Source organism: Syngnathoides biaculeatus, chromosome 3 (genome assembly GCF_019802595.1).
Source record: "Syngnathoides biaculeatus isolate LvHL_M chromosome 3, ASM1980259v1, whole genome shotgun sequence".
Taxonomy (NCBI): domain Eukaryota; kingdom Metazoa; phylum Chordata; class Actinopteri; order Syngnathiformes; family Syngnathidae; genus Syngnathoides; species Syngnathoides biaculeatus.
Window position 1 is genome coordinate 30338088 of NC_084642.1, and position 15107 is coordinate 30353194.

General features: G+C 40.1%; 1 protein-coding gene across 8 annotated transcripts in view; it reads right to left on the minus strand.

Annotated features, from left to right (window-relative positions):
* The window catches only part of neo1a (neogenin 1a), a 230305-nt gene that overhangs the window by 207108 nt on the left and 8090 nt on the right, over window positions 1-15107 (minus strand). For 7 of the 8 annotated variants that reach the window (XM_061815276.1, XM_061815275.1, XM_061815279.1 and 4 more), the window contains exon 2: window positions 5593-5730. The exons of the other annotated variant lie outside the window; for it this stretch is intronic. In XM_061815276.1, the coding sequence (XP_061671260.1) occupies window positions 5593-5730 (138 nt within the window). The remainder of the gene's footprint in view (window positions 1-5592; window positions 5731-15107) is intronic. 8 annotated transcript variants of the gene reach the window in all.

A 15107-nucleotide genomic window follows, 5' to 3' on the forward strand; every position in this document is an offset into this window, starting at 1 on the left:
ACCACGAAGGAGAGGACAAGGGTGCTAGCGTTGAGCTAACGTGGCTCGCTAGGCTATGTTTGGACTTCAAGGAAGGGCAACGGACGAGGACCGTGAGGACGCCAGAGAGAGGAAAAAACCACCTTCACCTTTCTTCACTCCTGCATTGGGAAGCAACGCAGTGACATTGGGCTTTGAATGTTGTTTGCTTGCTGGCTATATTCATATTTGCTGGGGCCCTGAGCATGTGTGCATTGTGTACCTGTTAAATTGACTTTATTTATTTGACTATATTGTGTATACATGTTTGATTTTTCAATCCTTTATTCTGTTATTAAATGTTCACACTTTTTGTTACATAAGCAGGTTTATTATTTGACTATCTGCAAGACAGTTAAAATAGTGGGGAGTTTATTTGGTAGCTTGATTATTTAAATTTGAATAATATTAACTCATAAGGGGAAATATTATTTCAGAGACTTTTGATTGAGAATTAAATGCACAAGTAAAGAGTAAAATTGTAATAGACCTTTAGAGTAATTCACATTGAGTTAATTTATTAGTTTGTACTTTGGAGTAAGAAAAGAACTCAGGTGGCTACCTCGTCGAAGTATTGTAGTATAAAATGTTGGCTCACCCATTTCTCTGACGTATTGAGGTTTCTTATGAAAAGTACTTTCCTCTCAGTTCGACATAGGGGGATCAAATCATAGCCTGGTCTCGATCTTTCTTATGACAGGAAAACAAAAGTGCACAACACTTGCAAAGCACTGCTATCAGACACATATATATTTCAAGATTAATTTTGGTAATTCATGCCCTGGGAAAATTCAATTATTTATGTCACTTCAACAAGAAATCCAAATGATCTAAGACGCAAAGACCGCAGTTTAGTTTATTCATATGAAGCATAAAAGGAGAATATGTCTTTCAAAGAACGTGCCGAAACGAAAGAAAGGAAAAAAGACAACTCAATTCTTTCATTTCAGGTTTTTGTTTGTTTGTAGTTTGACCCGCTTGATAGCTTGATTGGTGGATGGATGGCTGGATGGTTTAAATTGGGAATTGGAATATCTGGCATGAGGCCCATTTGATACATATTATCTCTAAATATGGGGGCTGCAATTCGATTAAAAAACAATATCTTTAAGGGCGGAACAGTCCGATATAAGTTGGCACTGTATGCGAGCGATATGTTACAATACGGTACGTGTGGATGAAATGCAATAGTTAACATTTGTTGCAGTAGACACTCATACAGAGCTGCAATGACTTGAACCTGTAGTCTACAATTATTGTCCATCATCCATCCATCCATCCATTTTCTTTCATCCATTCATCCACTTTCTCCATTGTCCTTACAAGGCTGTCAGCTGTCAAAGGGCAGGAGGCAGGGTAAACTCTGAACTGGTTTCCAGCCAATCGCAGAGCACATAGAGACGAATAACAGCCGCACTCTCAATCACTCCTTGGGGCAATTTAGAGTCAGCGATTAATGCATGTTTTGGGGATGTGGGATGAAACCGGATTGCCTGGAGAAAACCCACACAGGCACGGGGAGAACATGCAAACTCCGCACAGGGCCCTCTATTTATTTATTTACAAAAACAATAACACAAATTGTAGGTGCTGCCACCTTCCTTCCTTATCTGCCTATGGACATTGATCGCTGGTGACATACAGTTTGAGTCCAGAGAAGTGGATGGATGGAGAATTAAATGCACAAGTAAAGACTAAAATTGTAATAGACGTTTAGAGTAATTAAGGTTGAGTTAATTTATTAGTTTCGTACTTTGGAGCAAGAAAAGAACTCAGGTGGCTACCTCGTCGAAGTATTTTATACTAGAGAGGTGCTACATATTCAAAGCTACCTTTGTGCCATTTCAAACCCCAAAACTGCCTTAACTGCCCAACACAGTTCAGTCAATTCGGTGAACAATGAGGGTTCTGCGCGTTCCTGGGGAAGTACTCTTCATATTCTGATTTTATTGCATTATTTGCTGGGCTCATTCAGAAGTGAAACAAATGAAAGGAGCTCCAAACCCTATTTACTCAATGGGAAGAGACGTGAGTCCCAGGTTTCCTAATGGTTTCCTCCATTTTACCTAATTGTTTTCCCTCAGAAAATTCATATTGTTAAGAGACTGATGTGGCCTGTGTTGGCCAAAAATGAACAGTGACAAAGCGCAGCTATTGTGCATTATTTTATTTTTTGTAGATGTATATGTACTTACTTTGTTTCCATTTTACTATAACTATACTTACCATTAACATTTTGGCTAAGTCGCGAGTAAGGTGAGCAATTTGAATTTTTTGCATGTGTGTTAAAAAAGTGATGATTCATATGACCTCATTCATCATGTAACTGAAGAATGTAGTAGAAAGTAATATTTCAATCCAAAATTGTATCTGGAACTTTAGACTTAAAACTTCAATAATGAAGAGATGTCTTTTTTTAGCCTCTCGCTAGGCTATGGATGAAACAACCTCATTAACTGATCCTATGAACACAAACAGATAATCTCATCCAACTCTTAAATTCCATTTTACCAAAAGTAAAGAGGATTGGAATGGATTCTCGGAGCTTCCAGTGACATGCAACCTTCACACCATCCATGTCTTCAAAGTGACTTCTTCCAACTTTGAAGTTACTTATGATAAATATTGAATATAGGCAAACTTCTGCAGAACACACTGAAACACAAGTATGTGTGGGACTGGTAGGAAAAGATTCCGTAGAATTCCACAAATCCAGACCGAGCCTCTGTCAGGCAACTTACGCAAGTCGAATTTTCTGTGTACCCCATGAGCAGTGATGCCCCAAGAGCTATCATCACTTCTTCTTTGCCATTCAAAAGGCAAAATGTTGAACGGAGGGTGGTAGAGTGCTCCATTTTGAGCCCAGAGAGACGGTTGCTATTTTGGGAAGAACTAAATGTGTTTTGTGAAAACTCAGGGGGGACTTTCAACATAATCAAAGATGTGGTCAAGCCATGTGATTTCTTGTCCTCTACATAGCCGCACTTAGAATACTTGAAAATCTTTGACCTCACCGCCACCATGGTCGTTTGGGGCCAGGACGAGTGCGTGTCATAGAAATAGCCTAGAAACACTGCCCTGCCAGGCTGGGAATGCAGTGGGGCATTGTGGGGGGAGAAGTTAAGGGTCAAAGAGGGGCTCCACTGATTCAGACCTTATTGGATTACAGCTTCATTATTAAGAACCAGTCTGGAACAAAAAGCATTCTACAGGCCAACAATGGCTAATATAAAACTGAACCTGTTTTAACTCCCAATGTCTTCTTTTGAAGGCAGATGAAAGTATTTACTTGTCATCCGAATAAACCGAATTAACCAAGAATTAACAGCAGTGCTAAAAACAACCAGGACTTTGGTGCTTTCACACCTTCCAAATTAGATCACTTTAAGCCTGTTTTTATTTAGATGAGCGCTTCACTGGAATATTGCACAACATATGACATGAAGAGAACACAGTATATACAGTATTTCAGCAACCTCCTTATTTTGACTAAGTCTTTATGTGTGTTTATGTGTTCAATATTCAGTAGGTTTCCTGACATGACGTGAAATATAACACAGTATATTCTGGTCAATTAAGGTATAGACAAACGAAGAACCTGATAATGATAATAACCTGGTAATCAAACTACAACTAACACATTTACACATTTCCTCACAGGGTATACGTCATGGTTATGAGAAACCATGTACTATAATTGCAAAAGATGGTCCATTTATAATAAACCAAAGAAAGCATACAGGTTGTAGGATATCTAAATGCCTAAACCAGACACCTAAACCTGTTGATCACACGCCAACCTTGAGAGGTTTCTTCAATGTCAGGAGTGTCAAATATATGGCCTGTTGGCCAAAACCAGCCCACTAGAGGGTTTAATCCTACCTGCAGGATGAAATTACAAGTAAAACAACACAGTTGTAGTTTCCCTGCAGTTACACTTTGTGTAGTTTCTATTTAGAATTCTAGAATTTGTCTCTGAGGCCTTGGCTGTGTATAGCCTGAGACATGACACACACAGAACACCATATCTGGACCAGTAGACCTGGGTAATATCACTTTGATGATACCATAATTGTAGTTTTTCTTGCAACCATTTCACAATAATACGTGAGGGACTGGGAACGTCTAGATGTCTGTGCCTTGGGTGCGGTCCAATAACTGTCAGTATCGTGCAAATAGACCAAGCAGAAGGATAAAAAAAGGTTTTGACGATAGCAAAATCATTTCCTGCATTCTATAGATTTGACCAATGTACTTATTTTGCTTTGGAAATGCTTAGCATTGGTATTACTGTGTTTTACATGATTGAATGCACTTTAAAACAAAGAAAAAGTTTTTACATTATTTAAAACAAATACGTAATTAAAAAATGGTAAAATATGATTAAAACTGCTTATAGTGCAAGAAAGATAATTTAAAAGTGGAAATTCTCTAAATACCATGAGAAAAAATGAAGAGGTTTTAACCTGGACTTAAAATCATTCACACTTGGGGATGACATCACTTCTGTTGGCAACTTATTCCATTTGTTTCTCAGGGCATTGAATCAGTCGCAACTGGTCTGTTCTCCTTGTCTGGAAGACATTCCACCTCTCATCAGAGCAGGCTTTATCAGTTAAAGCAACCAGGCTTAGTTAGCATGCACTACAAGGTTAGGCTCCAACCTGACTTTCAACAATCACATCTAATCAGGCCAACAGTCCTATCAAATTAGGCTTAGTTAGGTGGATAATGCGTCCTAACTAAGGCTCGACGCATGAACTGGTGAAGTCTGTTAGGGTAAAAGGCAAAAGATCTAAGACAAACAGAACAGTCCAATTGTGATCGATTCTCAAGCCCCTAATAATGAAATTACATGGATGAATGAAAGAATTCATAGGCTTACTCCATTTGTGTGCAACCTAACAGCTAAATGCTGCTTCAACATGTTTGCATTTGGGCTTAATGTTCCACTATTTTACCCAAATCTGTAGATCTCAGAGTTCCACTAGTTTTATACACCATTACCATTTCTATCGTTTCTATTTCTAGCTAGCCTGTGTAGAGACTTGAGAATTATCAGCAAAATATAGCCGGCTGGTCCGGTACATTGAAACACTTTTTTTAGGCTACATGCACTCATATTACAGTACAGCATTTTGACTGACAAATGGGAACTGCTATTGGACAGATTATTCCATCCCGAAAGTCCATTTTATCCGATGTCCGTTATATTACTGTTGGTTTTGTTGAGATTCCACTGTACAAGCAAATTAAACAGGGACACAATTACAATAAAGCTCTGGGGAAATGAAAAAAATGTTTGGGGCATTGTTAGGAACCTCATGATTTGATTCAATTTCCATTCTTTGAAGTTGCGATTTACTATTGATTCTTTAGCCTTGCAATCTGATTCGATATTGATTTAAATGTTCCAATGTTGCTGCAGTAAGATTTAGAAATACACGCTAAATTTTGACAATTTTGTTTTTGATGCCATGTAAACATGGCTTATGTCATGTCATTTTTTAAAGTGCATTTAATTTAAATAAAGTTTAAACACTTAAAAACTTAAAATCCTCCATCCATACATACATTTTCTTAGCTCCTTATCCTCACAAGGGTCACGGGGCATTCTATTCCAGCTGTCAACGGGCAGGAGGCGGGGTACAGTCTGAACTGGTTGCCAGTCAATCACAGGGCACATAATCAAATTCACGCTCACATTGACACCTAAATAAATACATAAAACAAAAAAATACAAAATGGAAAATCAAACGGGGATTTTCCCTTGGTAGCACTGGACCATGCATGATGTAGACATGGCATAACGTAACTTTGTATAAAGTAAACATTGAAAGTGAATTATGTTATATATACAAAATATTTTACTGTGAAAAAGATGTCTCCAACAAGTAGCGGCTGACTAAACAAGTCATATTTCTTTTTTATAATTCTAAAAGACAATGTAAACATGTTCACGTAAAAGCAACGCATAACAGGCATCCACGTGTTTACATGTAGTCTTTTTTAACCTCTTATAAATGCTTTACTTGAATGTAAAAGCGGAACAAACTTAATATCAGCGTATATGCGGGGTTAGGTAAAGAAGTCCATCCATCCATTTTCTTCACCGCTTATCCTCACGAGGGTCGCGGGGCGTGGTGGAGGCTATTCCACTTGTTAACGGGCAGGAGGCGGGGTACACCCTGAACTGGTTTCCAGCCAATCCCAGGGCACATTGAGACAAACAGCTGAACTCACAATCACACATCAGCGCAATTTAGAGTGTCTAATTAATGTTGCATGCTTTTGAGATGTGGGAGGAAAACGGAGTGCCTAGAGAAAACCCACGCAAAGAGAGAGAAAAACATGTAAACTCCACACAGGCGGGTCCGGGATTGAACCGAGGATCTCAGAACTGTGAGGGCAACGCTTTCCAGCTGAGCTACCGTGCTGCTTAGGTTAAGAAGTGTGATTTAAATACAAAACTATTATTTAACAAACAAGCAAAACTTGATTTTTTTTGAATGATGCAGATGTTTTAAAAACCTCCAATAAATAATCCTTCAATGAAATACTTTGGTTTGACGTTTAGACAACTTTAAAAGTGTAATTGTAGACAAGATATAATTGTGGACAAAGAAGATAATGGCATTAAGTAACACTAACTACAAATTAAGGGGGGAGGGGGGGGGGGCACACAAAACAACACCACCATTCTGGGACCCCTGCAGGGATTCCTCTGGTGCTGCTGAGTTAGTTTGCTTCAAGTAAGTCTTTTCTATGTGTAATCAAACTCACTGGGTCTTAATAACTGTATGCAGGCTTTGACAAAAATGGAGTGGCATTTTTAAGTGAAAATGAACACAAATTCAACAAAAAGACGCCATTACATTGGCTTGAGTGACATCATAGGAGGGGGGAAGTATCGACATTAAAATGTCGATGCCTCTGATACCAGATCGATCCTTAAAAATACAAACATGTCAATACTTTTGATACTTCATTCATTTAAATGACTGCATTTGCAATATTAGATTACAAGGAAACCAGTGGTATATATCATTATTAAGCATACAGAAGGAGCACAGACTGTAACAGCACAATCTCAAGACAGCAAAGTCATTCGATGCAAATCCCATGCAAAGCACCAGGAAGTGAATCAATTAGCAGAATTTGCAGAACTGATCCTGGACTGCACACTGGATAATTGCAATGCATTGATTAATGCATATTTTTAAAAACCCCTAGTATAGCATATCTATAATTACTGTCAATTATAATGGGAGCAAAATCAGGCATTTCCAGTTACATCCTGTGATGGAGAGCCAACACCCCTTTGACTCAATAGGAGAGTTTAAACGAAGGGAAAAGTTAAAACTACTGTCATCGATGTTCATCTTCCTGTGTTCTTTATAGGGTGCTTCATTAAATATGATTTGGTAGCAGGTGGCTCTATCTCACTCCATTTCTGGCCCACCATACTAAAACCTCTGTCATTGGCACTTCTGCCCCACGCCCCACTTCAAACAATTCCCTGGTGTCTCATTTAACATCTGTGTCTCAGGGTCCTGTGATGGAATGCTCCTCGCTTGCTAGTCCTCCGCAGGTGCTCCCTGCTGGCTGCCATCCATTTCGCAGCCATGCTAGTTCTGTTTGTGAGTGACCTGTCAGAGCCTGGGAGCAAGCGGAGGGGACAAAGCCAGACACAATCAAGCCTTGGGTGCCACTGGTATAGGAATTAGAGGGAACTGGTGCAGCTGCTTTCCATCATTGCCTATTACGTATACATCAAGCCAGGTGAAAATCCTCACCTCCAGGAGATTACAGTTTACTACAAAAACTTTATTAAGTGGATAACAAACTGTCACACAGATTATAATATTCCCTAAAGGTCAAGGACTCTAACCCACATTAGGAAATTAGGCCTCATGAGAGATGAAAAGTAATGTAATCATATATAGCCATCACAAGCATTGTAGAAGAAAAACTTGAACGTACCAAAGCCAATTCAGTTTTCGGTAAGACTTTCACTGCAAGTCTGGCTGCATATTAAAGTGGGACTGACATCCCTATAAACATTCTAAAATAGCTATTGTAATGAAAAATACATATAACAATATTCACTTCAATGTCTACACGAAAAAAAAAAGGGAGCGGAGAGCGCGTCATCCGTGCACAAAGTTGCGCAATTGAGTGTCCCTCGACATCCAAGTGGTCGCCATATTAGTCATCTGTCCTTGATGTCATCGTCACTTCCGTCGTTGAAAACGCGCAGTGCCTGCTACTATGGAAGCCGAACAACAGAGATATTTTCATTTTTCCGACGCCCATTCTGAGACCGTAGCACTTTTCGAAAAGGACGACACCACAAAACGGAGTGAAGTTACCGGGGCAATATTACACTGTTTCGAGCCCTCAGGGCAATATTACACTATTGTTTCGAGCCATATTCAGATGATATCCGCTCACGGCCAAACCGCCTCCCGTCCGATCCACCCCCGCAGCGGATATGAGCCATCGCGGCTCATCGCAGCCGGCTGGTGTGGCTTAAGACAGAGCCGAGCGGTGCTGCTTTAGTCACAGTCGAGCCGGGGCTCTTTATGCGCTCACGCGACTGAGTAACGCCTTCTCGGCTGGGTTCTTCAGAGCCGCCCCCTTCGCATAGCCCGACACGCAGCCTTCGCAAAAGCTGTGAATGCCGAACGCGGCGCCTCAGCCGGTGTGGCTGAGTTTCGGAGCCCGTGGTGGAATATAAGAAGGAGGCGGAGCCAAGCTATGTTGCTTTTAAGGGTATGTTCAAAGTCGCCGCAGTACTCGATGAACACTATCGAGACATTGCTGGCTGGGCGACATGCACATCGACACATTTCATACGCAGATCTTTTGTTACGTTATGAGAGAGACTAATTTTTTTTAGTAGCTGCATGCGCACATCAACACATTTCATACACAGATCTTTTGCTACATTATGAGAGGGACCGATGACGTAGTCCGCCCCAAACTATCTTTTTTTTTTTGGACCTGTATACACACCGACCTGTTATTTGGAACCCACGACGCTCTCGTCCTCTGCACCCGTGCAATCCATTTTTCACAACGAACAGGGTCTCTTTCAAACTTATGAAGGGTAATTCCATTCTCCCGAGTGTTCAAGCAATGTCCAGCAATGCAATTGCAATGCTTTGGCTAACACGAAGGAACAACGAGCTACCTTCGCGGACGTAAAACTAATGGAAACAAACGAGTCCACGAGGGGGCGCCGCTGTCCTTTACATCACTTCCTGCTTCTTCTCGAAAACAAATCCCTGAGAGGATTTTCATGGCGGGAGTTACAAAAAGCTGTATACGTTAAAATCATGTTTTGTGGTGAAAAAACACATTAGACCATATTGCCTGTGGGTTTTTCATTAATTATTATTATTATTATTATTAATATACCAAAAATCATCCATTTGACGACACTTGACCTTTAAGCAAAAGCAATGTAACCATCCACAAGATGCTGTTTTGTATTGCTGTAATTTGCAAGAAAAAAAAGCCCATAAAATGAACCTTTAAGACCTGATATTTCCCTTACAAGTAATAATCATTCATAAAGGTTGTACTTTATATCTAATTTCAAGGGTCAGTTATAATTTTCTGCCACGCCTCAAGTTTTACTCCACATTAACATTTGTGCAGAAAAGAAATGTCACCGTGTTTCACAGTGCTGCTGGGGGACTCGTTTCTTCAACTGGAAAGAAAGCCACAAAAGCAGAATCAAAGGGGGTAAGCCACTTTAATGGCATTGTGGCAGTGTAAGAAAAAGACGTAAGAGTGATAATTTCACAATTTGAGCTGCCTCGCGACCTCTGTCAGCTTCATCTGAGCTCATAGTTTAGATGAAACTGGCTCAGACCAGTCAGTGAAGCCAGAGCCAACGGGGTACTCCCAACAGCACAAAGAAGCCTCTGTATAACACTACACTGCTCACAGGGTCATTGGAGCTCCTGTCTTGCTGCAGAAAGAAGGGTTAATACTAGAGCGGGAGGGTTTAAATGAATCCTGACAAGCTACCAAGAGAATCATGGAAACAAGTAGACGTTGACATCAGCAGTTCAGAACTAGTATTGCTCTACATGTAACAATCCAAACTGTTAAGGTTTGAAGCCCAGGCTCCACTTTCTAATGGAATGCTGCTGCTCTTTGCATGCCAAATCAGTGACATGGAAAAATACCAGGCGGGACAATAAATATGGCACCTTGCGATGATGGACTAGTAGGGGCGGGGGGTCCTTTAAAGCCGATTGTCAATTACATTGGTGTAACAGTGATCCTTTCCTGATTTCTTTTTCTTTTTGCATGTCTGCCACACTTAAATCATTATTAAACAAATTTAGTCAATTACAAGGATACAAATTTGAGTTTTTAAATAGTTTTTAATATTAAGCGAGAGAAATAATCTAAATTTACATGGCCCTGTGTAAAAAAAGTGATCCCCCCCACTTACAACATAACTGCAGGTTCTTGTACTAATTTCTCCATCCACACCTCAGCCTGATAGTGCCACACCTGTTAACAATCAAGAAAAGCAATCGATAAAAAAATCCTCAAAAGCTATCAACATGATCATGATCTGTCTGTTGGATAAGGTGATAAAGCCATTCATTTCTAAAGCTTTGGGACTCCAGTGAACCACAGCAAAAGCCATTAACTACAGATGCCGAACATGGTAAACAGAACAATCGTGACCGCTTCCAGGTGTGGCCAGCAGATCAAAATTATCTCAACAGTGTAGTGACGACTAATCCAAGAGGTCATAAAAGACCACACAACAACATCTTAAGAACTACAGGCCTCACTTGCCTCAGAAAAGGTTAGTGTTCATGATTACACCATAAGAAAGAAACTGGGCAAAAATGGCCTGCATGTCAGAGTACCATGACGAAAACCACTGCTGAATAAAAAGAACATTAAAGTTTGTCTCAGTTTTGTCAAAAGACCTCTTGTTGATACACAAGACTTTGGGGGAAATACTCTGTGGTCTGAAGAGACGAATGTTTACATTTATTTTTCAATTTAGAGCTTTAAATGGACCTTTCCGATCTGTCAAGTGTCTCCATGGATTTAGGCTCACGGAAGACCGCACATACAACTAAATGTGAACAATATCAACAAAAACAAGGCTGTATGTTCGAAGGTAAGTGAGGGAGAAGTATCTTCTCTGAGTTTGATTTCATTATTATCAGTGCTTTATACATTGCAGAAGAACAACTTTCACTTTGTTAGTGTATCACTAACCTGTTGGATGAAGTGTGTAATGTTTTATCCCAAAGAGTTGGGTTAGTGATACGTAAATGCGTGATGTCACGCATGTCTGTTTGCCCATTTCTTTCACATCAGACTTTTAACGCAGAGCACTGGGTTCCATTATGAGCCAAGTCAAAGTTTTTCATCTGGTGACTACACGGAACTGACTGAGTTAATCACCTTAGTTTGAATGTACTTGTATAAAATCGGACCTAACTCACTTATAAAGACTACAATATTACTCATGATCTTGCCAAGTAAAAAGTACTCATCCTGCTTTACATGTACAGTACGAGTCCACGATTTTATCCTGTTGGATTTCAATATGAAGTTTGTGAGGCGTCAAACTTTTTTGGATCGATCGCCAACATTTCACTGGAACTCTGACATAGCGTCCTGCTCCGTCCAAAATCTTAATTCTGTGTACATATCCTTGAGTGAAATAGTTGAGACCTCTCTGGTCTCTAGGACAAGTCTGACGCATTTGGCAAAAAACATATCCCAATATTATCTGGAATATGCGATATAGAACAATTTCAAACCTGTTCTGTTCAGTCGCCATTTTGGAAGGTTGTGGGGCATGGCAACTGTAGCTAAGGGGGCGGAGCTCAAGATCGTCAGCCGGATAGGTCCATTAACTGACCATGCATGTTTTTGGAATGTGGGAGGAAACCCTGAGTACCCAGAGAAAACTCATCCAGGATTGGGGAGAACATGCAAACTCCACCCACGTGAGGCCACATTTGAACTTGGGTCCTCAGAACTGTGAGGCAGATGGGCTTACCAGTCGACCGCAGTTCCACCGACATTTCCAAAGAAATGCTATAACACAGATACAGTACATACCCACATCAAAAAGTTTCAACCCCATTTTTTCAATAGAAAATCAGCACACTGTTTTTTTTTTTTAAATCAAAGAAAGTCAGGAAAAGAAATCCATCGATAAAACAACTGTACAAATTCAGATGTCAGATATCAGTTTGGATAAAAACTCAAAAACAGCCATCCATGTCTAAAGTTGCCAAGAGTCACAGGCCGGGCACAAGACGATGGCAGCAGGCTAGATTAAGCAGCACTCACAATTGACTCTCTGTGACTAAGAGAGTGCATCCACACCCCTCCAGCATATGAAGAGCTCCTTTGAGTGACTGAAGCTTGAGAAGTTCTCTGCGTAACAGAGTTGATGATGTGGTGTATGTGTGTGGATGCAGTCAATCCCATATACAGCAAACACTTCCCCACAGTTCGGAGAAGATGAGAATCTGAATTCTGTGTTGAGCCTTTGATGGGTACAGGATCAATTACTGTATCTCAAAAGATCAATATCAGGAATGGTGTTTGATTCTTACAATGCTATTAGCAGCAGAAGCTGCACGACAACGACACAAAACTGCACTACTGAGAAATCTTCAGGTAAATTCATCACATCCTGGACGTCCTCCAAAAAGACAGGATAAATTCATGGATGAGAGCTGCAAGATGTTGGCACTCCAGCAGGTGTGGTACAATCAAATGAAGGTTATTAATCAGTTAGACTGCTATCATTTGTGACCTCCGTGGCTACCAAGATGAAGTCGTCACTGTTACACTAACATAAAACACCTTAATTGCATTTTTAGGTCCCAATAAAATCATCTCTGAAGTGTGCTAAACTACTGTGACAAATGAATATTATTACAATAGTGGTTTTCAAACTTTTTGTGCCGCCCTTTTAGGAGATTTTTTTTTCTTTTCTGTTTAGTAGTGTATACTTGAGATTTTTTTCCCCCTAATTGTTAAATTACTCTTGCTTTTGGGGAAATCTGCCACCCTAACTCAGAACAGTTAGTGATGTAGCTTATTAATACGGCTTTTGGGCCAAGCATCCTAAGAATTAGGGCTGGGCAATTATTTGATCGAAATCGAAGATTTTACACGCACAGCAACCCATATTCACAGATAAGAAAATGAAAAGTTATAAATATATCTTTCCATTTGTAAAATACTGTTTATTATGCAATCCATGCAGTCCATCCATGTTTCAGAAAAAAATGTTTTATTCATTAAATGAACACATTTTGAACTCTTACAAAAAACAATCACAGAGCTGAAGGTCTTGTTCAAATAAATTAAAAAGATGAACTTCAATTACTAATCTGGCAAACAAAAATTTTGTGAGCCATCATCCTTTGTGATTTTGTAGCCCATAGCTGAGCCTTGACATGAATTAAAAAATACTGTAAATCTGTAAATATGAGTGTACCCCTTTAAGACCGCAGGGGGGCTGAGTCAGGTAGACGAGAGAGGGTAACTGAGTGTAATCGTGCAGCTTGTTGTTGGGGAGTTTAGTGTACTACCAGTGTTAATTAAAACAGCAACTACAAAACCCAGAGGTTACTCCTGTTCCTCATTATTATATACATACAGTATAATATATAATATGTAATAATATATATTACATTGATTTTATATTTGAAATTTATTTTACCTGGTTAACGGTACTTCTGCTCCTGAACCTCCATGTAAAGTGTGTGCAAATCCGGGCTGAAGGAAGTCATGTTGATCTTCACACAGGAGTGTAAGGTACTGTCTGTGAGGCGTGTCAGTGTTTCGGAGAATGTGACGCATATTTTGAGCGACGAAAAATAATCCAGCTGTTTTATTAGCCGCTTATCCTCACTAGTGTCACAGGAGTGCTGGAGCCTATCCCAGCTGTCAATGGGCAGGAGGCGGTGTACACCTTGAACTGGTTGCCAGCCAATCGCAGGGTACATAGAGACAAACAGTCACACTCACAATGACACCTAGAGGCAATTTAGAGTGTCCAATTAATGTTGCATGTTTTTGGGATGTGGGAGGAAACCGGAGTGGCCTGAGAAAACCCACGCAGGGAGAACATGCAAACTCCACACAGGCAGGGCTGGGATCGAACCCTGGACCTCAGAACTGTGAGGCCAACACTTTACAGCTGCTCCATCGTGCCACCTGAAAAATAACACTATATAATACTTTATCTTAATAATTCAAGATCAAAGTAAAAGTCAAGAAGGTGAATGGTGATCACTGAAATTACATACGGCTTGAAGAAAGAAGTTAAAACTTTGACTTAATAAAAAGAAATGATACACAGTTTTGAGACAAATAACAAACTTCAATCAGACACTTATAATTTATCTTCCCAAAGCACACAGAACCGCAACATAAGAATGAAAGAGCCGCATGCTGGAGCCGCGGGTTGCATACCCATCATAGAAGATACCCTAAATAGTATGATATAAAACTCAAGGGTGCTCATTTTGTGCTGTTTGAAGATGACTAAGAATCTAATGCAGGGGTGCTCAATGCGTCGATCACGGGACCGCGTGCCAAAAAAAAAAAAAAAAAAAAAAAAAAAGACGTCAGCCAATGTTCCTTCTAAACTGCGCGCGTGTGCAATTGTGCACCGCTGATACAGTCTCTTCGCAGATATTCTGCGTTGTGCGCAAAAAAAATGAATAATCCAATGGAAATTGGCATAACATACAGCTATTCAGTTTGTGGCATTTTGCAATGTGATTCAATGAGTGAGGGATGACTGGTTGTTACATCCAATGGCACAATTCACATTCATACTGTAAAAAATGAAAAGAAGCTGCCGCTGTTTTTTTTAGGCAGCGTACAGAACTTTTTCTAACAACTGCCGCTGCTCCGCCGCACCCTCCTTTTCCTAATTTACCTTACACCCCCACCCCTACCGCCTCTTACAGACGTACACTGCTAATTACAAATTTACAGTACTGAGCAGCCCATCAATGTGTTTTATAATGACAGCGTCCACCACCGCTGCTTTAGTTAGC